The sequence below is a fragment of the Molothrus aeneus genome, chromosome Z (assembly GCF_037042795.1).
Source record: "Molothrus aeneus isolate 106 chromosome Z, BPBGC_Maene_1.0, whole genome shotgun sequence".
NCBI lineage: Eukaryota > Metazoa > Chordata > Aves > Passeriformes > Icteridae > Molothrus > Molothrus aeneus.
The window spans coordinates 32,508,266-32,532,861 of NC_089680.1; the positions used below are offsets into that span (position 1 = coordinate 32,508,266).

Consider the following 24,596-nt stretch of genomic DNA (forward strand, 5'->3'; position numbering starts at 1 on the left):
AATAATGAGTTTTCTACAAAACTCTGAGTCTTTCTCTTATTTTTATAAAATGAAAACATTTGAGGAATAGCCTTGGCCTTAACCTTGGGAGAAAGAAGAGAATACTGATCTTAAGAAGAGGATGAGCCCTGAGACACTGTAACTTCCTGACATCTTGTTGACAAGGAGCAGAGCTGTGCTGCACACAAACTTATACAGTGAAGCTCATCTATCTTAATTCACTTAGTTAAATGCTATGAAGATCTAGATCTAGTATTATTACTTCTAATGTCAGTTTTATCATAGCAACATTTGATTCCAAAGGAAAGATTTATACTAGAATATCATATTCAGTCTCTTACCTTTCAAAATACATATTATACTTAATTTCAACAAGAGTAGATATTTCAAGTATTCATCTTCTCTTTTAGAACATATTATTTCTTTTCAAAAATACCACACCATACAAACAATTGTGTTAAATCCAGAATCATCAAGGGCAGCAAAAAATCCCAGTGCACATCAGCTAGGTGAATCACTTATCCAGTTACTACATTCTTAGACAACCACAGAATAAAAAAAGGAAGTTATTCTAAATAAGAACAAACTTAATATTATCGTCTACAATGTTAAACATCACAAAACAAGACAGAAAAAGGAAACGCTAAACTTTCACTTCCAATGGGAAAATAAGGGCAACAAAAATCAAAATCTTACTTTTTCTAGGAAACAAATTTTTACTAACTGTACGGAACTTACGAATTATTGAAGATATGTCCTGTTGTGATGGCCTTATATGTGAAACACCCAAACTCCATCCGCATCACTGTAAGAATGCTGTGTTGAAGGTGAAGAGAACTGAACAGCTACTCTAACAACCTGTGCTCTGTTAAAATTTTTCAGATTTATGGCTCAGAGATATTTAATTTGAAAAATGTAAGCTACCATTTACGTCAAGACTTGCATAAAAACATAAAATGCTAGCATTATGTTCAAATAATTATAGAATACAATGAAGCATAAAAAAGCAGTTTAGAGGGATTTCTGGATTCCTGTCATGATACTTGCATGACACACCTAATCAAGTGACGTAACATTTCAAAATTCTAAAAAAGATTATCTACATCCTAGAGGAAACATGGGGATTAGTGTTTATGAGGCTCACCAAACATGCAATCCTCTAGTATTAAATACTGCAAGGATTGATGGTTCATGCTGAGATGCAGATGGGCTAAGAGCCAAGGCAATGCACAACTACAGCCAAAACCTCCTGACAGCAAGAGCTACACCCCAAAAACTCACATAGCTGACAGCTAAAAGAAAAACACCACTTATCTCTGATGTGAATGGCAGCAGAGGTAGCTGGAACAGCAGCCTCCCATTAAGGAGTGGAGCTGAGCTCTGCCCAAAATTGCCAGGTTAGCATAACACACACTGCATGGAGTGGCTGAGGGATCCAGGGTCCTATGCTGGCAATTCCTGCCTTACAAACTTCCAGGGGGTCATTGCAATTTATGATTTTCTTGAAATGGGAAGATGACAGAGTCAGAGTCCAGAGTCCAGCATGCACATGTACAATTTTGCAGAAAAGTGGTAATTTGGACAAGCAAAGATTTTGACTCGAGAGTAGGTTCTGTGTCTTAAGCCTGTCACAGACATGGAGTGTATTTATCCCATTCAACACCCACCCAGCACACTCATCCATGCATCTTCTGCTGCTACTGATTAACTCCATTATGACAATCTTTTTTCCCACTTTATTTTTATTTTTTTTCCCCTTTTTGTTAAATAATTCTAAACAAGCTAGATCATCAGCAATAGAACTGGAGAAGAAGTAATTTCTTCCTACAAACAATCAGGAATCATCTTTTACCTGGGCAAAATAAGTAATAAATAGAGGACATAGAGGACCCTGGAGTGTCTACTCCTTATTCAAGATGAATCATTTTGGTATATGTATGGATATAATATATAATGCTACAGGCATTTTAATGCAATTTTAATATCCACCAATGACACATCAGTCCCAGAAGAGAAAAGACTTCTCTATTGTAATATATTATATGTTCATTCTGCATATAGCAGATCTAGCTCTTTATAAGCAATCATTTATTTTGGCAATTATTAGTGCAATATATGAGGTAATGCCATCTTTCAAATGTCAAGGAGAAGAATGTAAAAACTGATTAATTTTGCTCTAGGCAAATAAAGGCTTGGAGGAAAATCACAAAATGTTTTTACAAGTTCTTTGTTTTGGATGTCTCCCTCTGAATAGACATATCTTCTAAATAAATTTACTACAATTAGTAATCCACACTGTTATTATGCCTTTGAAGTTTTAGTTTATGGTTAAGTCTGGAGTTTTAAATGAAGGTAAAAGTTTTTTCAGCCTAATCCAGTGCCACCCAAAACATATTTATTTTGAATACATCTTTCTAATTTAAATAAATTCAAGTTCTTTTTGAAGAGAAAGTGATGCTACACATATAGTCTACAAGATTTTGTGAAAGTCACCAAATTTATTAATAAATTTAGCAAGTCAGATTAAAGCTAATACAGTGTGTACTGACAGATTCTGATTAACAACTCTGAATTAAAGCATACATTTCCTTTCAGCATGTCATTTAGTTTTGATTCTCAAAATAAAATTGCCTTCTGTGGGATATAAAGTTTCAATGCTGCTTCAAGACAGGCCATCTAGCAATGACTGTGGTCAAAAATAGGTTTGGTTTAGCAGTTAGGGGAATTGAGACTTAAAACCAGTTGGGTTTTAATTTAGCTGAATCACCAAAACTTGATGAAATGCCATAAGGCTGTTTAAAAGACAGGAGATCTTTCCCAATGGAGGAGCTGATGTCATCTGCACAGTTGCCAAACTATCAAAAACTTGGCAATTTTTTTATTTTTAAGGAAAAATTCACAAAAATGGGACAAAACAATTTTGTTTCTTTTCTCTTCAAATGTATGTAAATCTGGTTTTTTACTTATGCAATTTTTAGGTTACTTTATACTTTATACTTTACTTTTATTTGTGCTTTCTTAACCTACACATTACAGAGAAAATTATACTTTCAACATAATTTCAGGTTTCTGTTTTTAATTTTCTTACTTTACTACTGAATCCTTAAACCTAACAGAAAATGTGGATGTTCCAGACCCAAATCTGAAAGACAGTAGATTTTTCATAGCAAATTTACATAATAGTGAACTCTCTAGTAAACTACAAGTCTCCACTGAGATCAAGCAATTGAGATGTATGTTCATCACTTCTGAAAACAATCAACAGTGTGATGAAGAAACAATCAGAAAGATGAAAGCAATGGCTTTTAGCAGGGAGGGAGAGAAGCAACCACCTCTGAGGTGTGTAGGTCCAGCTCCATCTGCAGAGCTCACCAGACTGGTTTAGCACAGCAAGGCTCAGCCAGAAGATGTGGTTTCCCACTCCTTCCCCGTGGAGTTCTTGTTCCAAAAGCAGCCAGACAGTACTAGGAGGGTTGCCTCCCCTCTCCCAGCCTCACACCCTCCTTGCCCTGCCTTGGGTTGCTGCTGGCATCCATTAGCCCCTCCAATGCGCAGATTCAACCCACATGACAGAGGAAAACCAGGCTAGCAAGTTGGATCAGTTCACAGAAGTATCCAAGAAGTGCCAAAATGAATGCAAAATAAGCACCAAGAGTGTGTGTCTGGGAAAGGGGAGGGGAGAAGGTAAAGCTCATCCCCAGCAGAAACCTGTTGGATCACTTAATCATGTATCATGAAACAGAAACCTCAGGGTTTAATTTCAGAGCCAAAGGAATCAGTCTCACTTGTATCTCAAAACTCCTTCTAGTCCCAGTCTTTGTGCCAAAATGAGCACTTGGCCATCCAGCATACATCCAGAGGGAGGAAAAAAAGGATTATTAAAATCTGAACCAGTATCCTGACCTGGTTCATAGCCCAGCTCTGTGAGTAGTTTTGGTGACCCATGAGAAAGGAAAGCAGTGGTGAGGCACTGTGGGAGGCAGGATATCCTCTGTGGTAGCAGCAGCAGCCTACTAGCTTAAACTCCATGAAATTACTGCCTCTGGCTGAGATTCCCAACGTGGTCAGAACTGATCTCAGCTAGAGAGTCCTGTGGCTAGACCCTCCATCTGCTACCAACCACACACTGATCCCCTGCTCCTCATCACACAGCTACAGGGCAGGTTGATTCAGCTCACTGATGTGGTAAAAACCTTTCCTCCTCTTTTGATTGGCTACCCAAAACAATCTGAAAACTGATCTAGCAGAAAAATCATCTTGTTGCCATGTGATTTCTACATCTAACACAAGTGAAGGAGGAAGGATAGAAGAAAGGGAGAGGACAGGCTGGCCATCTTGGCAACAGCTCACCACCAGACAGCCTTTGCAACCCCCAAAGACCACAACCCACCCCTCTTTTCATCCTAGTTTTGGAGATCACACCCTAGTTTTTCATTCCACTGTATGCTCTTACATGAGTACATAGTTGCAGGTCTGCACCACAAACCAGATCAGTTTGTTAAGAGAAAAACTTGCTTTTAACTCCAACCACTCCACTGGCCTGCCACAAGTCAGAGGGAGGCTACAGGCAAGGTCTGTGGCCAGGGAGACAATTGCCTTTTTTAGCACTAAAGATGAAAAAAAATGAAGTTTAAAACACTGCCCATGTGTGTCAGACCACAGGAAAAGTTTATATTTGAATGAAGGAAGTCTGCCTTCTGAAAAAGATGATCTACTTGAAGGAGTCAGTGAAATAAGATCTAAGCATTTTTTTGTAAAATGGAACTGCAGACAAACTATTTTACAGTGTTTTTCCTCTTGTGCTCTTTACTATTAACAATAGGAGATGTGCAGTACTTGATACAAGACTACTGCAGGGCTACAGTGTTTGCCACTGGACATCAGGTCCTGAAAAAACGTAAGCAGATGGTGATCAGCAGATTCATCAGATCTGCTGGAGTAACCCCAGCTGATGCTCAGAGATCAGAAACCAGCGCTCAGTCTGAGAATTTGTAAAGTTATACACTGTTACCTCACAAGTGGTAAATAAACACACAGCCCAAGGTCAGTGCTAACAGACCACAGCAGAGACATTGCTAGCTCTGCAATCAAGACACCATGTCTTACTACTTTAACTTAACATGCTGTTGAATATTTGGCTGTAACAGTTGACTTGTCACTAAACTAATTACTGTCTTTTGCACTAATTCTTCCCTGAAGGAGTGCTTATTTTGGTGTAAAAAAAAAATCTGAACAGAACAAAGCTCAGTTTTCCTGTTTCAGTTAAAAAACCCTATTAATTACATAAGGCATCCCATTTTTCATGCTACTAAATATATATTTTTATATATATATATATATATATATATATAATCATTTTTTTCTGATAGAGACGAAGATAAATGCATCCATTAAATAAAAATATATTATGGTGAAAGAATGTATACATTATAGACAAAACCACTCAAGAGTTCAGAACACTGAACTTGCCCTGAGTGTAGGTAAAATAGTAAGTTAATGCTCCACATTTGCCCAACTACAACAGTACTGTCTTCTTGTCTGATTAACCACAACAACCTGAAAACTCCTTTTTTGGTTACATTTAACAGAATCTTGATATTTAATTGAGAAAGAAAGTATTAGAATAATAGCAATACTTCATCTGACATCAGATGATTTAGGTGATGTGATTTTTCAAAGCAGACTAGGACAAGAGCAAAATATGCATAAACCAGAGTTTAGAAAGAACCCAGCAAAACCTGTAAACATGCATTTTAGCACTATAGGCAAAAGAGTACTCCAATGTCAAAACAGTTATGACACAGAAACAATAAACAGTCAAGGAAAGAGCAAGACTCCAGAGTGACACAGTTAATCATCTTGGTGACATCTAAGAGTGCATGGGCAGTTTAGGATGCTTAAAAATAAAAAAGGAAACCAACAAAACATGAAGAGAACCATGATTGCTGAAAATCTGAAATCCTTGTATATTCCAAGTTTTGTGTCTCACTAATCTATTCATAATAGAGACACTAGCATAATTTTTCTAGATATTAATTCTAAACTTATTATTCAGTTTCAATAAATGAAAAACAGACAGCAAATAAAAATCAGCTGGCTTACACACATATCCAATTACTCCTAATAACTCAGGCTTAAATAGAACTCAGGCTTATTATATAGAAATTTTAATCCTTATATGACAAAGCATAATTTCACTAGGAGGCACAAAGTAATTTGCTGAAAGAATAGGCCTGTGCTGAGAAGAGACAGGGAAACTCTATATGGTGCACAAGAACATGTTGGAGAAGAGTTCAGTTTTTGTTTTTAATTACTGCAGTTTTGAAAGGCACATAAAAACATTGTAAATTTACAGGCATGCATATAACCTCCTCTGTTCCTGATTCTTAAAAACCACATCTTATGCAGGGAAAGAGTTGCACCTACTACGGCTCCTGACCCCCAGCCCCACTTGCCCACATTTCACACAATGCACACCACTAAGGACATGATACAAGTAGCATACAGCTAATGGTCATCAGAGCACTGCATCATGGAAGGAGTTGGGGGCCACATTTGCTAAGAGCTCAGGTTCCTGAAAACTTCCTTTGCTTGTCCCCCGTCTGCTTACTCCAGGGATTTGTCTATTCAAGCAACTCAATCACAGGCTATTCCCACAAGGAAAATACAGTCTCTGAAGTAGGCCAGCGAATACGTCACCAGGGCATAACGTTGTACAGGAATCCTGTGACTCACTAAGCATTTTCTGAAGGGAAATTGGAGTAGCTACACCTTAATTCAATCAGTATGTAGGAACTATCTGCAGGCAGTGCTGCCCAGTCAGCATTAGACAGGGACAATGTTGCTCCTTCTCAGAAAAGAGTCATAGAACCAGATGTCCATTGCACAAGGCCATCCGACCCATTTCCATCCAGTTATTGCAGCACAACATGTATTTGTCTTGGAGGCAACAGATCACTGTCTCCATTGCACTACTTTTTCTCTGCCTGGATTTACTTCTTTATATAATGAAATACAGAAATGCTATAAAAACACTGAAGGGACCTCTTCCAATGTTCTGTATGAAAAAAATGTCTGTCTGAAAAGCTTGTAGTCCTTAGCAAACTAGTAATGTTGAATCATAAAACAGATGGTGCTTAAAAAGAGCTATAGAATTAGCAAAGTTCAGCTCGAATTCATGTGATTGTGGCATTAAGGATCCAACCCACATGATTATGGAACAAAAGCAATCACACAGCTTGGAACTTCTCAGCTCCTTACAAACTCAAGCTTTCCATTTGCAAGGTCATATTATACAGTTGTATCAAGACGTATTAGGGCAAGCAGTTCATTTGGAACTTTGGAGAGAGGGTTTGGAAGGGTTGTTGGCAGCGTGCCTCACTGTGCACCTCAGGCACACAGCTGCTCCTCAACATTTCCATGTTCCAAAGTACTTTATTCATTACTCAGCAGTGTTTCAGAGCTCTCTGAAACAGGAAGCCCATGTTGATCACCTTGAAGAACTTACACCATCCAGGGGATGATGTTTCTGTATTTTATGGCTATTTACTTAAAAGCAAAAGGCATCCTACTGTATTTTGTTTCACCTGGAAGAAAATACTTCACTTATGGAAGACAAGAAGTGTTCAAAAGGTAAACTGTGTGTTTAATAAATCTTCAGCATACTCACATGGGAAATCATCCACAAACATGGGGTCTATATTATGCAGCAGTTCCACTCTGGGAGAAGGTCTTCCTTCACTAAGAGAGATTTCAAAAGGAAATGTTAATTACCTCCTGTAGCTCATTAGGATTCTGCATCCTTTATTTTAATGCTTTTTGTTATCTTAATAGAGAGTGAGCTCATAACTTTGAATTGATTAGTATCAACTTTAATCTGAGCAGCAACAACCTTTGCCTCTACAAGTTTTCCCTAACTTCAGTGATGTTTATTTAGATTATTTATAAGTTTACTGAGTACGGAATTGGCCCTACCTAAGCAGGGTTTTACAAAAACCAATTTTAAGAGTCAAATTTCACAGCATAAGCTGGCATAGCACTTGCTATGCTCTCTGCTTATCTGAACAAGTGCTGGAAGCATTATGGCTGGGTGCCTCAAAAAACACCACAAGCATTGCTATACCACAAAAAAACCACCTTTGATTTCTAATTGAGGTCACAAGGATTATTTAGATACATATAATCTTGTATTAAAAAAGAAAATAATCCTTCTTTTTTTAGCCATTCAGTACATAGAGATGGTGAGGAATAAGCCTCTGAACTTATCCATAAATTTTCTTACCTAAGTAAATCCCAGACCTAAAAAACTGAGTAAATGAAATTTACTCCTTATAAAGGGCAACATGAGTAGGAAGATATAATTAGAAAGAAACATGTCTACACAAAGACACAACAATAACTTATTATTTGACAGTGAACCTAAACACATCCATTCAGAAATTTCCAAATAATTTAAATTGCTTTTTCTTTCATTAAGGAGCTTAACTTAAGACACAAAAAATTCAACCAGGGCCCCTAAGCTTCCTGACATTAAGAATAAAAAACTCAGGGTAATATAAAACTCATTGGAGAGATAAGAAAAATTATAGTTATTTTAACTATTTAACTATTTTATAGTTATTTTGTATATCATTAAACAGTATTTACCTGCAATTTAAATTTTGCAGTAACAAACAAAATAATATTTTTCTGTTACATTTCTAAAAACATTTCTGGATGATACATTTTGAGGGAATACAGAACTATCAAGCAGAACTAAAAGATTAAATGTATTCCGGTAATATAGTATTGTAATTAATACAGAGGAATTACATTAATTAAGCTACAATTGTAGTAATTCAATGTATAGAAACTGCCACAAAAATGGGTTTTCCCAAAATGTGGGTGAAAGCCGCCTAACTGTGCCCCCCCCCCCCACCAAGTGTATATAGTAGTCACACCCTTAATTTAAGAATGCTTGGCCTTATTTAAACAAACTTTATCTTAGATTTAATAAACTCTATGTGCTCCATAGACAGCTGTGTTCAAGCGTGCCTTTCACCATCTGTTCATAGGTAACAGTAACAAGAACCAGTTAGCAAAAGTTAAACTAGGTTTCAAATTTATAGCCTGTGATTGATTCTGCAATAACTGCAAAAACTGGGAAGGTTTTCTTTCAGTTTCTGAGCTGTATCTACATTTTCCAGAATATTTTAAAAGAAAGAAACCACCAGACTTATGCTAAGTTACACAGTATCTTCCACCAGAGTCAAATACAGCACAAGTTAAGGAGTAAGTAACTTACTCCTATTTACTTCTCATCTCTACAGATTCAATATTCCTATGGTGCTGCTCAGTATTCACACAGTGCTGAGTGACCAGCAGGGGAGGGAGGGGATTCGGCCCCTCTGCCCTGCCCTGCTGAGACCCCACCTGCAGGGCTGCATCAGCTCTGGGCTCCCAGCACAGGAAGGACAGGGACCTGCTGGAGGGAGTCCAGAGGAGGCCACAGAGATGATCAGAGAGCTGGAGCACCTTCCTTTCTGGACAGGCTGAAAGTTGGGTTTGTAAAGCCCGGAGAAGGGAAGGGCTGTCTAAGGCATGAGGGTTGGCCTAAATGACCTTCCAACCAGCCTATTCTGTGATTCCATATGAGTCTATGATTATACCAAACATATTCATAGTGTTCAAGCAGACTGAAGGTAACTTCCTTTATAAATTTTAACATGGACAGTGGATATTATATACTAAACATGGTTATTTACATTACAGATGATAGAATGTAAAAAAATAAAGATTATACTTGCATTAATGTAAGTGTTTCACGCAGCAGTTGCCATTATTACTGAATCCATTTTTGTTCTGGGATAGAATACTGTTCTTAGTACCTTGGATGTGATTTATATGTAATGATCAGATTTACTCCCTGAAGCTTATGGCATCACTGCATTAAGCTCCATGGAGCTACTACAATGGTACAGCACTGCTTTTCAGTTTGAGTGCCAACCCAGTAATTATTGTTGTACAGAGCATGGATATTAATAACCAGCATATATCACAAAACAATACCCAAAGAATTTGGCATTGCATGTTGAAAAAGCCACCTGCCTCACAGCAAAAAACATCAGGAAAACAGAAACAACATTCTGGAGACAACAGATAGGAAATTTATGCCTGTAAAAGAGATCTGTTTCCCTGGAACTGCCTTAACTCTGCCCTCCTTTCCATTTACAAAACTCCACAGAGACACAGATGCAACTAGAGATTCACCTTGACAGATGTACTGCAAGGGTATTTTGCATCAGGAATATAGTCTAGCCAGGAGAGCTACAATAACAAAGCAATAATATTCTCTAGGGAAACCTGTCTTTGTATTTTAGTAACTGCCTGGGTAACCATATCTTACAATGCTTTAATTTTAGAATATTTATTTTTAGACTTCAATATCCTAATACGTCATCCCTCCCCCTAAACATAAGGAACTTTTTATATTGTCTGGTTATTATTCTACCCTGTCAGATGGTAGAATAATTAGGATATGTCCTTATTATTTAATTAAATAGCTAAAAGCTGCTGTTTTTCAAAACAGTCCTCTATGTAAGAACAGCTTAATGAAAGCATGTGGCCTAACTTCAGTGATGGTATGAGAATCAGCTAGTTCATTCTTCTGATTTGCAAAGTTCTTAAAACGTACCAAAAGCCCTATTATTCCTTAGTGAGCACAAACAAAGACCTACAAGCAATCTTTCACTTTTGTTGTTGTTGTTAAACAGCCAGAAGGTGTCCTTGACAAGGAATCCAAGGTTTTTCAGGGTAAGTGTGTTTGTCTTGCACAAAAACATTCTCAGTGTCACTAAGCAAAATCTGAGTCTTTATAACCTTGTCATTTTTCTCTAGGTCTTATTTTTAATGTTTTCCTAAAATGATTATATTTCAATATGTGGGAAATGAACATACTCTCAGCTTTACACTGCTCTTTCTCCTGCATTAATTTCTATCACAACAATGAATTTTTTTTTTTAAACAGGTGTTTGATTTCTAAAATAAATGTTCCCATTCAGTACAGAATACTTCAAGCTGATCTTACTTCATTTACTCCACCCAATCAGTTATGATATTTCATCATTATAAAAGTATAAAAATGAAACCTGCCTTACAAAATATGTAAGTAAGACTTTAAACTCTCTGCTTAATAATAAGCTCTGAGAAAATAATAGTTACTTGTACTGTATTTAATACTGAATCTCTCAGTGCCTATCATACTCCGTCATGTGGTTTACAATTCCATTTTTCTGTTAACGCAAAATAAATACTTTCTCTGAGCATGGACACACTAGATATTCAGTGCTGAAAATAAAGATGTATCAAAAAATGTATCAATGAAAGAAAAACTACTTTGCCAAGTGTCTTTATTTCAATAGAGTAGTAAGCATCTGGAGAACAGATGTTTCTTAAAAATGCAACTGCCTTTTGTGATACTTGCTTGGAAATATGCAGTACAATTTAGACTCTTTGACTGGTTGCAGTTTAGTATCATTCTTGCTATTCTCAACTGCATTTTTGTAAAATCTATCAGCGATATTATCACCGTACTTTCAGAAATTATTTGTAATACATACACGGTTTTAGAGCTATATTGTTGTCTTACCCATGATAACCTAAGGCAAGATAATAGGGAAATATACTGTGATTTATTATTTATTTATGAACCTTTATAAAATGTTGATACCTGAGACTGGAAAGATCTGATAGCTATCTAAAAATGGGTTGACACAATGACACCATGCTAAGTTATTTGCAAAAAGAAGTGAAAGACATCAAAGAGGAAGTTATACTTCATTTCAAATGCACTTGGAGAAAATAAAATTTACATAGTACTGGTTGAATTATATGCTGCAACAAAATTTTGCAGAGAAAAATAGTCCAAAATAGGTATGGATGGAGAAAGAGCGGTAAAATCTGCATGTGAAGACAACATCATAAACACAAGAGCAGGGAAAGGCCTCTTGTAACGACCCATGTTAATGACAATCCAGACCAGCATGTCAGCACAGCCCCAGCACATCGAGGCCAGTTCCACTTGACAGGGGTCTCTGGAAGCAAAGCAGTGATGGCCCTCAGGGACTCACAGAGGTACTGCAGGACACAGATGCAGCATCAAAAGGACACAAACAGGCATAACTGGAACGCATGTGCAGTTACCAACCTACGAAGAGCACAGAAGAAGCTTGAAAGACTTCACACCTGGCATCCCTGGGCCTTTGCACCACAGCAACAGATGCTGGGCCCATGGGTTCACAAACATCATGGTGTGGGGATGCCAGGTGGATGGCTTGAAAACCTCTGCCCCTGTGTTTCGCTGGGCAGACTTCCTAGACACACACCCACACCTCTTGGTAAGACTGTCTGGCAGTGAGAGTGTGAGCAAAACCTGCTCTATTTAAGTTTCGATTTCAAATAAAATCACATTCCTCTTTTATTAAGTCTTTCACTGATACAGTGCTGAAACAGTAAAGGGTCAGCAGATGGATTTGGAAAGAGAAGACAAGCTTTTGAGTTAAAAACCCCTGTCAAAGAGCTTTTAAGTACCATGCAAATTTTTACCTAAGAGTTCAAACAGTGGGAACCCAAACACTGTACTTTCTCAGTTTCATGCACTGTATGACAGAAACTTAAAAGTAGGTTACCAAAAAGAATGTATTTTTAGTTAAGAATGTCACCAAAAGAAAGTATTTTTGTCTACAAGATGTGTGCTCCTGAACATCACCTTTTCCTGCTATTTCCTTCTAATTGTTATTTGTCTTCTGGTTCTTTAGGCCAGAATTAAGTAGACAAGGTATGAAAGGAACACTTGGCTCTCACGTGACTCTCAGCACTTCTTTGCACTACAAGTACTTAATATTAATTGGTGTCATGTTAATGTGATTCCTAATTTGGACTACCAGTCATTTAAAGTCATGATAGAAAATTCATCTTGGTCTAGAATTTCAGAAAGCATTTAAAAATTTATGTTGAATTTCTGTGTATTGAATATATATTCCTATTTCTATAGTATATTAAATTTATACATAGTTATTTTAGGTAGTATAAGATTTATTATAAATTATTGCATTATATATTTTTAGTATTACATGAACATCATACTAAGAACTCATTTTTAAAATACTGATCATTAATAGACAGATATCACTGAAATAGATTAAATATTTTTTTGACTTCTGATATCTGCACCATCCCATATATTCTTTTGAATACCTAAATCAAGGTTCCAATTTTATGATCTTTTTCCGTTTGATTACACACATATGAACCAGCAGGCTCAGGATTAAAGTGTCCTCCCCCCAGAAAAAATCACAAGAAGCTTATGCATTTATTTATATTAGACTGTACTGAAAAAAAAAAAAGATGTAACACAGTGATTAATTTTCCTTTTTCAAATGAGTTAGAATCTTAGCAAGTTATAATTTCATTCACTGTGAGTCATTTGGTCCCAGAAAAACAACATATTTGAACTTTTCATCAGATATCACCAAAAGGGCACTATGCCTTCATTGTTTGCTATCCAATATTCAAGTGACCTTTTGAATTATGGTGACCTTATTAAATTATGAAATTTAATATACTCATTTATCCCCATTACATGGGAAAATCATGTGAGATTTGACATTTTGGCTGCAAGGTCAGCCAAGGAATAGCCTAACAGTTAGAAAACCTGACTTGTTACCTGTCCAGACAGAGGCCCTCTCTTTGACCCACCCAAAAACACTGGTAGTCACCTGTTCCCTGGCAGTGCCAGTAAAGATTGCATTCATTCCCTTTACAAAGACAGAAATGCAAACGTCAGCAGCGTGCTGGCACAGTTGTACTTATCCTTCCCAACAACTCTCCTGCTGAAGTAACCTGATCTGAGAAGATGAATCCATTGCAAAAATACATGGTTGAAACTGAAGTTGAAGTAGGCAGGAATTCTAATGGTAGCTGGAAGAAAAGTCTATGGTGTAGGTGTACCCTGGATCTTGCTGATGCTAAGTTTCCCCACAGGAGCACTGACAAGTAAAACATTTTACTTTTTCTGGCTGGATGGGAGTCTCCATTTCTTCCTGGCAGTTAATGATCCTTGGCCTCAATTATACATATCGTTATCTTCTTCCACTTGGGAGAGAGCCACACAGTACACCTGGGCACAAGGCCATGAGCTTCCTGTAAACTCTAGCTACTGCAGAAAACCACCCCTTAGCTCTTTAGAAACACAGGCAACACTAAGAATGAAATCAAGATTACCAGCTTCAAACAGGTAATGCTACAGGTATAGACAAACCAATTCTGAACTCCAGACATAGGGTTTAGTTCTGGGGAGGTGTAGGGGGTTTGGTTTGGTTTTGCTTTTTATTTTTCACTCCAAGATCCATATAGATTGATCCATGGATGGGTACATGGGTTCAAATCTGCCTACTCTAACTCTCAATTTCTCATCTCAATCCCTAACTCAGACAGCACTCCTGCTCATGCTTGTTTAGGAATTGCTTTTAACTATTGCAATTCCCAGTCTAGGATACTAAGACACACAAAAAAAGAAGGGGACAAAAGGTGATAACACACATAATATGGTATGATCTATGTGCTATAAAAGCAGAACAAAGGCTACCAAAAGAAACAGAGCACTAATTTTCAACTGAATTGCGTGTAGAAAATGGAATTGTTAGTCCTTTTATTCTGCTTAAGCAGTATTGAACTTTCCATCCTAAATTATTCTTATGTGAATTGAAACTATATTCAAAGAACTACTAAAAAAATATAGCTTCTAAAAAGACAGACAACAGGATTTAGCCCTATCAATGAATACATTATATGCAGCACAGAAAATGAAGAAGAAAAGGAATTTAAACAAACACAATTTTTGCAAAACTAAAGGCTGGTCACAGAACTTTCAAATTCTGCAGAAACTTAGGTTTTAAGGACTTTGTAATCCTTTTTAGTGGAATAAAAGAACATTGAAATAACCCAGCTGGAGCTATGCTGCCTCTTTTTCCAGTCATCTAAGCATGTCTGCACTGTGCTTTTGAGTATTTCAGCTTGCTTGAATCAGTCACAACATCATGACCTTCAGGAACCAGGTCAGGTGTACTTTGTACTCAATCTCAAAGGCTTTTCAAGACACTGGGCAGCATGGCACAGGTCTATGCAAATGGTTAAACTGAGCCAGCCTGACAATTCCTGTACTGAACTAACAAACCATCAAAGTGGGATCCATGTTCAGTGAATTTTATGTCTGCACAGATTTCCCATATGTCCAATTCCAGATGCATACTGCAGACACACCTAACTGAGCTCTGTAGAGAGCAGGGTTTGGTCCATAAAATTTACTAACTTGTACTCTATGCTGTGCAAAATCAATTAGCCTACTTCAAGATCACCGAATGTTCTTGAAGAAGTATACCATGCTTGTGAGCTGTTGTGTTCATACTGAAAAATTCAAAATACCAAGTTAAAGCTGTATGAAGGCTTTGCATCTGCAACCAGAATTCATTTGCTACCTGGATAATTCTCTCATAGCAGAATTGACTGCATTTATACCTTCCCTCTTTTACAGGAAATGAACAGGTTATATTCCCCTCCCCATTCCAGTTCCATTTCCTGGGCTGATTAACTTCTTCTTGTACCAGAATGATGACTTGGTGATTTGACATGAAAGTTACCTGATAGCGTTCCAAACATCAAAGCCATCCAAAGGCTTAGTGCCATTGGTATGTCCTCCAGCCAGGTGTACCAGAGTTGGCAGCCAGTCAGAGATATGGATGAGTTCATGACTTTCTACACCTTTTTGTTTCAGCAAAGGACTTGCAACAAAGCCTACGCCTCTCACTCCTCCTTCCCAGAGGGTCCATTTTCTCCCTCTCAGTGGCCAGTTATTCCCCCCTGCTAAAGTTTGTCCTCCATTATCTGAAAAACAAATAAACAAAAAGAATTCTTGGTAAGAAAGAAACAGAACAATCCTCCCCACAACACCTTTTTATCCATTTGAAAAAATATTTTCACAATACAGCTATGAGTATTTGCATACTGCTGTTAGGTGTCCATATAATGTCAAACATTCAGGGCCAAGCAACAAACATATGTTACATTTCAACACCTACAAACTACATCAATGAAAAGTTATCACTAGGCAGAAATTATCCCATACTAGAAGACAGTAATTTAGAAAGACTGTGCTAAGAATGACTTCTGACCATGATTCAAAACACCATTAGGTATCCAAAGCTTTCAGAACCAAAGACTTCAAAAATTTAGTTTCAACTAATTTAAAGATCACAAGAAGAGTTGCTATCAATGCCATCATTAGTACTCAGAACACACTGATTTCCAAAGCAGTATACTATGCTTAAAATGGAAACCCGTTATTCCAGTTGCAGGACAATACTTGCACATCCAGTTTTAAAAGCAGGGGTTTTTCCATATTTTTAGGCAGCCACAGATAAGGTTAGACAAAACAGGGCTTCCTTCTCCTCAGACAGAATGATAAAGCCCTAATAAAATGAATTTAAACTAACATAACTGAATTGATTCAGAAATTTAATTTCTTGTTTGGTGAGAATAACATATAAGGTGGTTACAGAAAAAGCTGAATCACCACAACTACAGAAATATCTACATGAATTCAAGATGGCTCATGGTATGCTTTTCTTTTTAAGTCTCTCTGACCAAGCTTCCACGCTTAGGATAAAACCCAGATCCTTGAAGTTAACAGTAAAGATTCTTTGAATTTACTTCAGTACTCTTATACAGTTGTTCTTGCTTAAACCTACTGTAATGTTCTCATAAGAGTCATTGCTGGCCATTCTGTAAAGCATAATTTTCCTCTATTTTAATGAGGTTAAAATTACTTCAAATAGTATTTGCTGAATTGACATTCAGTACAATTTGATGGGTTTGTATTTTATTTTCTAATTAAAAAACTTGAATTTGAGGGAAGAAACAAGAAGTCCAACCCCTTACAGAAGAACTTCACTGTAACCAGCACAAAATTATCTTTCTGGTTGACAACAGTTCAAGAAGCATTTGGACATATTCTTGGGCACAAGGTGGGATCCTGGGGGATGGTCCTGTGCAGGGCCAGGAGTTGGACTCAATCGTCCCTATGGGTCCCTTCCAAGTCCCTTTCAACTCAGCATATTTCGTGATTCTGTTTTTAATTAGGAATCAAGGTAAACCCCCACAACTTTCTACTGCACTTTTGTTTTACAAAGGAATAAACCACGGATATCTGTGAAAACTTTGAAAGGCAGAAGCCTAAGCTAAATGAAGCACTTGGCAAAAAAAAATTACTTGAAAAGAGTTAAATGTCCTGTGGCCCAACTAGCTTCCAGTTGGGTTGCCCATGTTCCTGCATTTTTGGATTAAAAAGAAATTAATGAAGACTGCTACCATTATTTCTTGCACAACAATGTTCAGCTCTGAGATCTGAGAACTTAAAGCAGTTGCTGTTACAACAAAAATGAAAAAAACAATTATGTCAGACCACAACAATCAGTTTCAACAATTCCCTCTTCTCATAATGTAAACAGGAATTCCTGTCAGAGATACTCATGGGACAGAGTTTTCAGAAGGTTTTAACCTTTGGTGGCCTTAGAATAAAAGGCATTTGACTTTTAATACAGGCACACTGTATTAGAGCAGAGTTTGGACATACAGAGGAATCAGAATTTAAATATTTCACATACCTCCTTTGTATCACAGACTGCTCACTGTCTGTGTCTGTTCAATAGCAGTACAAGAGGATTTTTCTAATTCCTGATTATCAGCGACAAAGTACCAAGGAAATTATAGAAGTAGTATAGTGGTATTTCTGAAGAATAGGGGGAGAGAAGTTTCCACTTCTTGGGTTACAGTCAAATCCAGTCAAATCTTTATGTTACTTACTTTTTCCTTGCTTTCTCTAAAAACATTCACATTCTGCCAGTTTCTCTACACAATAACTTCCCTGATAAAGGGAGTCTATCTAACATACATTCTGAATTAAATTTGTATCTTTTATTAATAGTATATCAAGTTTAAAAGAAAAGGGAGAAAAATTGTGTTTTGATAGTTGATCTGATATGCAAATTAACAACCAATGAACATATGAAACAAGGCTCATCCCCCTCATTTGGCTGCTCATTCTCACATTGCTAAAACATTACTTTTTCCTTCCTTAGGAATTTATGTTCAAGTCCTCCTTCCTGCATAATTTCTTGACTGAATTATCAAGAAAGTGTTGAAGGAGGGAAAAGGATGGTTTCTGTTTTGATTATTAAGGTCTGTTTCCTCTCTAGGTAGGCAGAATGTAAATGATGTGACACTGGCAGCTTGCATGTAAGGAACACCTTCCACACAGTCTGAGATCTTATCAAGGACTTAAAATACCTACACTTTGTTAAAGAGGAGCTGGTTACATAACAATGAAAGACCCTAATGGGATCTGTATTGATAAAATATTAAGCTAACTACTAAATAATAAAGGGAGAATAAACAAGAAGCCACTGATTGCATGGAGTACAGACCTGACAGAAAGTCTACTCAGGACTGTAATTGCTGTTGGGATCTTGGTTTTACCTCCAGGAGTATGTCTGGACAGCAAGAGACAAGATGGGCACCAGCTCTGTGTGTGTGTGTGTGTTCAGGTGCATTTCCTCTAAATCAAGAGCTGTGGATGTATATATTGATGCTAAGAGCTTGCATGGGTTCAGAAAGTCAGTGAAGTTAAAGTTGAAAAAAAGTATGTAGTTCCTATATGAAAACACATGACCTCAGTCGCAGGAGTTTCCTCAGCCACAAATGCTGAAGATTTGCAAGTTTTCACAAAAGTTTCCTAGACATGTGCCACGAAGAATTGCCATAGTGAGAGGGTTCCTGGCCAGACAGATCCTTCATCTGTGGAAGCACAACCACTCTTATTTTCTCCCAAATAAGTTATTCGTTACTAATTCCTTATGCTCTTTTACCCATGTATCTCAAACTTGGAACTAATTCCAAATCCAAGTGGAAACTCATATTTGTTTAAAACACATACTTAAAATCCATCTAGGTGTGAGACAAATGGAATCATTGCTCCTTCATGTTCTACACTGACTTCATATCCAATTCTAAATCCATTTCAAAACAATATTTTCTGAATTATTTATCATACATTTTTGTAACCATTTCTCTCCATGAATTATTCTATCTTATGTCAGAAGACAGTCTCCAGAGCAAAGCTTTTGGAATCAAGCTACCTACACCTTGTGGACCTGATTTATAAGATTGCTTAGAATTAAAGTTTCAGCCTTGCTACTTCAGCTGAAAACACAAGCCTCCCCCACGCATGATACTTCATTATTTCTTTGCTGGAGACAAACATCAAATAAGATTTTCATTAAAAATTCTGAAAGAGTGTGGAAAATTTAGTGAGTGTATGTTTTTTCTTATCAGTAGAATAGCTTTTGCAATTACATCTACATAATTTAGACTATAGCAGTACCCACAACACACTAGGGGTATTAAAAATTGTAAAACTAACCAGCTCTTGTCCCTGAAGAAATGATGAAAGGGGAGTGAATAAGGCTGTATCTAGAAATACTTACTTGGCATAAGTATTGTCTAGCCAGTTTATGCAGCTTTGTTTTCTTTCTTTAATAGAAGAAATACACATTTCTTTAATAGAAGAAATACATATTTTTAAAGAGCTTTATTCCTTGCTTGGCTTGGCTTGCTTTGAGAGATGTTTAGCTATCGTTGTTTCCCACAGCATTAATCACTCCTATTATGTATTATTTTAATGAAGGGGTTTCCTAGATGCTTTATTTCCATTCTCACTGAATTTGCTTCTACAAGTTGAAATTTGTGGCAACAAATGAGAATATGAGGAAGAGCCAGTTTCACTAATACAAGAATGGGCTGAAACAGAATTTTTAGCAGGCACCACCACCACCAATGAAAAAATGCACAGCACACATATGCTGGGTAAATGACAAAACAAGAGAGTATAGGAGAGCAATGGAAGCATCCTGGCTACTTTAAAAGGTAGTTTCCATCAAAGCTGAATCAACACCAGCTTCAATGGAACAAGTAGAAACAACAAAAATATGTCACAAAGTATCTCCATCCCAGAAAAAATTAGGTGAAAATAGGACATATTTTCAACACAGAAAAACAGAGAATATAACCTATTCTTAAAATGCAGGTGATTGCCTTTCAAACTACTGTGGCTCTCTTATTAAAAATAAAAAAGAGGAAGGGTTACTTTAAAAACTATACTTAATAAAAACCTTTCAACATAAGAAAATCAGATGCAAAGTAAAGCTTGTGTGTCTTGAATATACAACTTTAAAAATGAAGGCAAATGTTCCTTCTCACAAACATCTGCTTTTGTAATTAATATTCATTGTCATACATGAGAAAGAGTTTAATTTGCTAAATCTATAATTTCTAAACTGTAAGAGATGTTTTGCAGGAGTTTTTAAGGGAATCAATAAACAAGACTATACAGCGAGGCCCTTCTGTTTCTCCCAAATACTTCTCTGAAGAGTTGCCAGCTGCCAAACATTTTGACTAGCAGTGTATTTATACAGTGATGTGGGATGTATGTAACTAGCAAGCAGTTTAATGATTAAGATTTCTTTAAAGAAGAGATGGACAATAAAAAACATCAATTCTGAGAGCAATAACTAACAAAGCACAGATTCAAGTCTTTGGATGGACTCACTTTCTCACAAAATTACCCTGAACTGAAGCAACAGTCTGCTTCGCACTCTAAAGATACCATTGGAAATGGATGCTCACAACCATGGGGAAAGCTTTATATGGGATTTGTACTTCACTAGACAGTGGAAAACCAAAAAAAAGGTAAAAGTGTTGATTTATGAACAAACCGACAAATGCCCGTCCCAGGATCATGAACATCTCTTGCCTGCATGCATTCATTGCCAAGAAAAATGCACAGTAGTTACTGAACTCAAGAGCAATATTAATAGCATTGATAGATTTGTTTAAGCACCAGAGATGACTTCTCTGAGAAATTCAGTTTAGACTGATCAATGGGCTTGAAAGTTATTTTTAGGAAAAGAAATGAAATGAAAACAAGTACTGTAATACTGTGTAAGGCCAGCTCTCTAATAAAGTAAGCTTAATCTTCCCAAGTTGTTCACATTAAAAAAAATAAATCCATTCTTGTCTAGGCAGTGGAATGAAAAAACTTATTTAAAAAGCTATAAAGAGACCTTTATGTTTTATTTTTTGGATAGTGGGCAAACACAACAATAAGAGTTTCCAAAGACCACCTAAATAAAACATAGGCAACTCCCTAGCTTCTCCACAATGTGGACATGTGGGCCAAGAGACTTCCTCCTGTGACTTCTACTGCCTGCACATGCTATCTCAGCAGCTTTTGATCACAAGCCTGCATCACATTAATGGTTTAGGATAGAGGTACTATTTTCTCTGCAAACAGGCCAGAAATTAGTCTTCATTTAAAGATATTCCTTGCTGGTTTTTTTGTCAAGTCTTAGATAGGGCTTAAGTGTGTAGATTAAAAGTGATAAATAGTACATTAAAACTTTTTGCCTTTTTTTTTCCCCAAAAGAAACAATGTGTTGTCTTGTACAGCTACCTATTTTCAAATAGACCAGGCCTTGTTTCAATTACACTACAGGAAAGAGAATTTTATTTTTCTTCCTAACAGAGCATATGTTTTTTCTCTCCCTTGTGACCACTCAGGTTGCTGCATTCTTCTTTCAACCACAACTGAGCTACACCCCTCAGTCCCGTTGACATGCCTGGCAAATCGTTCTAGACAAGCTCTTCCGAGAGGGCTTCCTGGAATTTCTCCAAAGATTCATCCAGCACTGTATTTGGGGCTGTTATTAAGCAGTTTTCCCTCCAGCACTCCTCTTCATTTTGCATTTTCTTCGTTCAAATAATAAAGAGCTACCCATAAGTCTCCTTACAAGGGAAAAAAAAAATCACTCTTGCTGACTACTTGAGTCAGACAGTAGGAATACTTCACAAACATACTCATCATTTACATAAACTGTCTTCAACTTATTCTGCACCTTCCATTCTGCTGAGATGATATAAGTGTGTTTAACTGTGTGATACATATTATACAAGCTTGATTATAGTATCAGAACTTAATTTTAAGTATATGTCCTAACAATCTTAATTCCCAAGGTAAATTTAACAACGGTTTTTGGCATTTGTAGGACAAGGAGTAATACGGAAAATCTTTATGACAATAATTTTAGAAAATACAAAAGTAATTATTTAATTACTACCAGAACAATAACAATCTTAAGAAAAAAAGTTCTCTTCCAGCCAACAATACAACAATATAACAATATTGTAAGTATTTCCTAACTGTTTTTATCTATATACTTCAGTGCACAACAAATTCTGCATAAATAAATTTTAGCAGTAAGTTACAGAAGACCAAAAATGCTTGCTATCACACAGACACACACAAAATTAAACATGTTAAATGTTTTATGTTACGGAGGTTTGCAAATTTAAATACTTCTTGGATACTTATATTCATTTTTTTAAAATAGCTATCCAAAATTTTAACACATCTGTATGTATATAACTCCTATACCCACTGATCAACATTTATGATTTGACTGATTAGGAATCAGTCAAAAAAGAAAAAAAAAAAGAAAAGGTGAGAGAAATCAGGTGCAATGAAGTGCTGTGTGCCAAGAAAATCTCTGACTGTGAAAATACTTTACTGTCCTATTCAGAACACAGCCTAAATATATAATTTAAAATAATTTAATCTGCAAGGGCAAAGAAAGAAAAAACTTTAAATATCTAGAATTACATAAATAGAATTAGGTATTGTGAATCAATTCAGTATTTTTTTAGCATGTACTTATGACAACTTTAATCAACCATTAGAGTCTTTAAAGATCTAGTATAACATTTCTGGTTCCTGGCTACCAATGCCCAGGTCTCCTTTTTCCTGAAAATAATTATAAAACACTTGCCAAATAATCCTTATGTACCTACAGTACTTCTCAAATCCAATATTGGCGTGCCCCAGCTTTTTTTTCGGTTTTCCACCTGTACTTTAGCACCTAGTCTTGTTTTGAATTGATTAATTTCTCTAAAGCTGCAATAGAAAACTCCCATGCTCTTTGATTTCTCCTCAAGGGCCCCTGCAGTAAGCTGATCTAGCACGCATCTGTCTGATATGCAAACTGTGCCAAGCTCTGTTTGAAAGCCCTGTCTAAAGCCACACAATATTTTTGAAGTGAGTACAGACCAGAAGAAAAAAACCAACTTCAATTTATTTTATAATGTAGTGCACTTCAATATGTTATCAAATTAAAGCATCTTCAAAATTAGGAGAAAAAACCTTTTAAGCTTCTGCTACTCCTGAAACTAAAGGCTGCTACCATCCTAAAGCCATGAACTGTATGCAACCTAACATGAAATATGTGCATAAAAAGTTTGAAGGGGAAATGTGGTCAGTAATGACTCCCATTCCAGTTTCTTGCCTCTGATTAATATATTAATGGTTTTGCGAAGAAAAGAGTGAAACTAAGGTAGTTTCTCTTTGCTAAATGGAACAGAATCTCTCCTATATGCTCCCTCATTGCATTTTAAAAAAATAACTGTTGTAACTCAGAAGGATGTTCAGCTTCCAAGTGCATCCCCCATCCCTCCCTACCAAACAGAACAGACATGTCCATATGGTAAACAGACAATAATAAGAGGAGGACAGGATAAGGCCGACATATGACCAAAAGTATGCTGGGAAGCACTGAATTTTACACATTAAATTTTCTAAGGGCAGAGACTGTCCAACAGCTGGCAGTACCTAGGTGTTTATATTCAGTAAAAGCATTCAGAAGTTTATTCTGCATACATTTGGGTTTCTTCCTTTACTTCTGGAAGCAGCATGACACTTTTAGAACAAGTATAGTGCTATTATCAAAATAATCCTATGGATCTAATTAGAAGTCATATTTATAGCAGCTTTTGGAAGAAAGAAAGCAGGAAGTAGGGATGCTTTTACTGTACTTACAGATACTCTTTATAAGCAGCAACCAGCCAAAACCACACCTTCAGAGGTATGGAAAGATCTGACCTCAGGCCTGCTACATTTGTACTTTAGGCTGCAAGTTGTAAGGTAAGAAAAGAGGATGCTATCCCAACTGTGAAGACAGGAGCTGGTGGAAAACTAGTTTCATAATTATTGCTGATCAGAGCCATATACTAGAAAAGAGATCACTGAATTCACATGAAGCAGAGACAGTGAGGTGCATACGGCCCACAGGGAAACTGATAACCATAGGGGAGCATCATTTCACTTTTCTCGAGTGTCATTTCAGGGAGAGAAGAAATGACTACTTTTAAAAAGAAAAAAAAAAAAAGTAAGACAACCCAAAAACCCACTTCCAGGGATAGGAAGCTGCCAAAACTTAGAATTAAAATGCAAACAGCAGAGACCTAATCTAATATACAGGCATTAAAGCCCCAGGGTTCTTCCCAGAACCCATATTTTCCATCCTAATATCCTGTACCCCCTTTTTCTTGGAGTTTATTTGAGAGGAAGCTGCTCTGATTGCCTTCTGTCACTCCTCTGGCACACAATAAACAGAGCAATC

The 24,596-nt window shown here is 36.8% G+C and overlaps 1 protein-coding gene across 1 annotated transcript in view; it reads right to left on the reverse strand.

Annotated features, from left to right (window-relative positions):
- The window catches only part of ARSB (arylsulfatase B), a 65,280-nt gene that overhangs the window by 19,204 nt on the left and 21,480 nt on the right, over positions 1-24,596 (reverse strand). Inside the window, exons 5-6 of the mRNA XM_066569674.1 lie at positions 15,675-15,918; positions 7,670-7,740 (exon numbers count right to left, since the gene is read on the reverse strand). Of these exons, the coding sequence (XP_066425771.1) occupies positions 7,670-7,740; positions 15,675-15,918 (315 nt within the window). The remainder of the gene's footprint in view (positions 1-7,669; positions 7,741-15,674; positions 15,919-24,596) is intronic.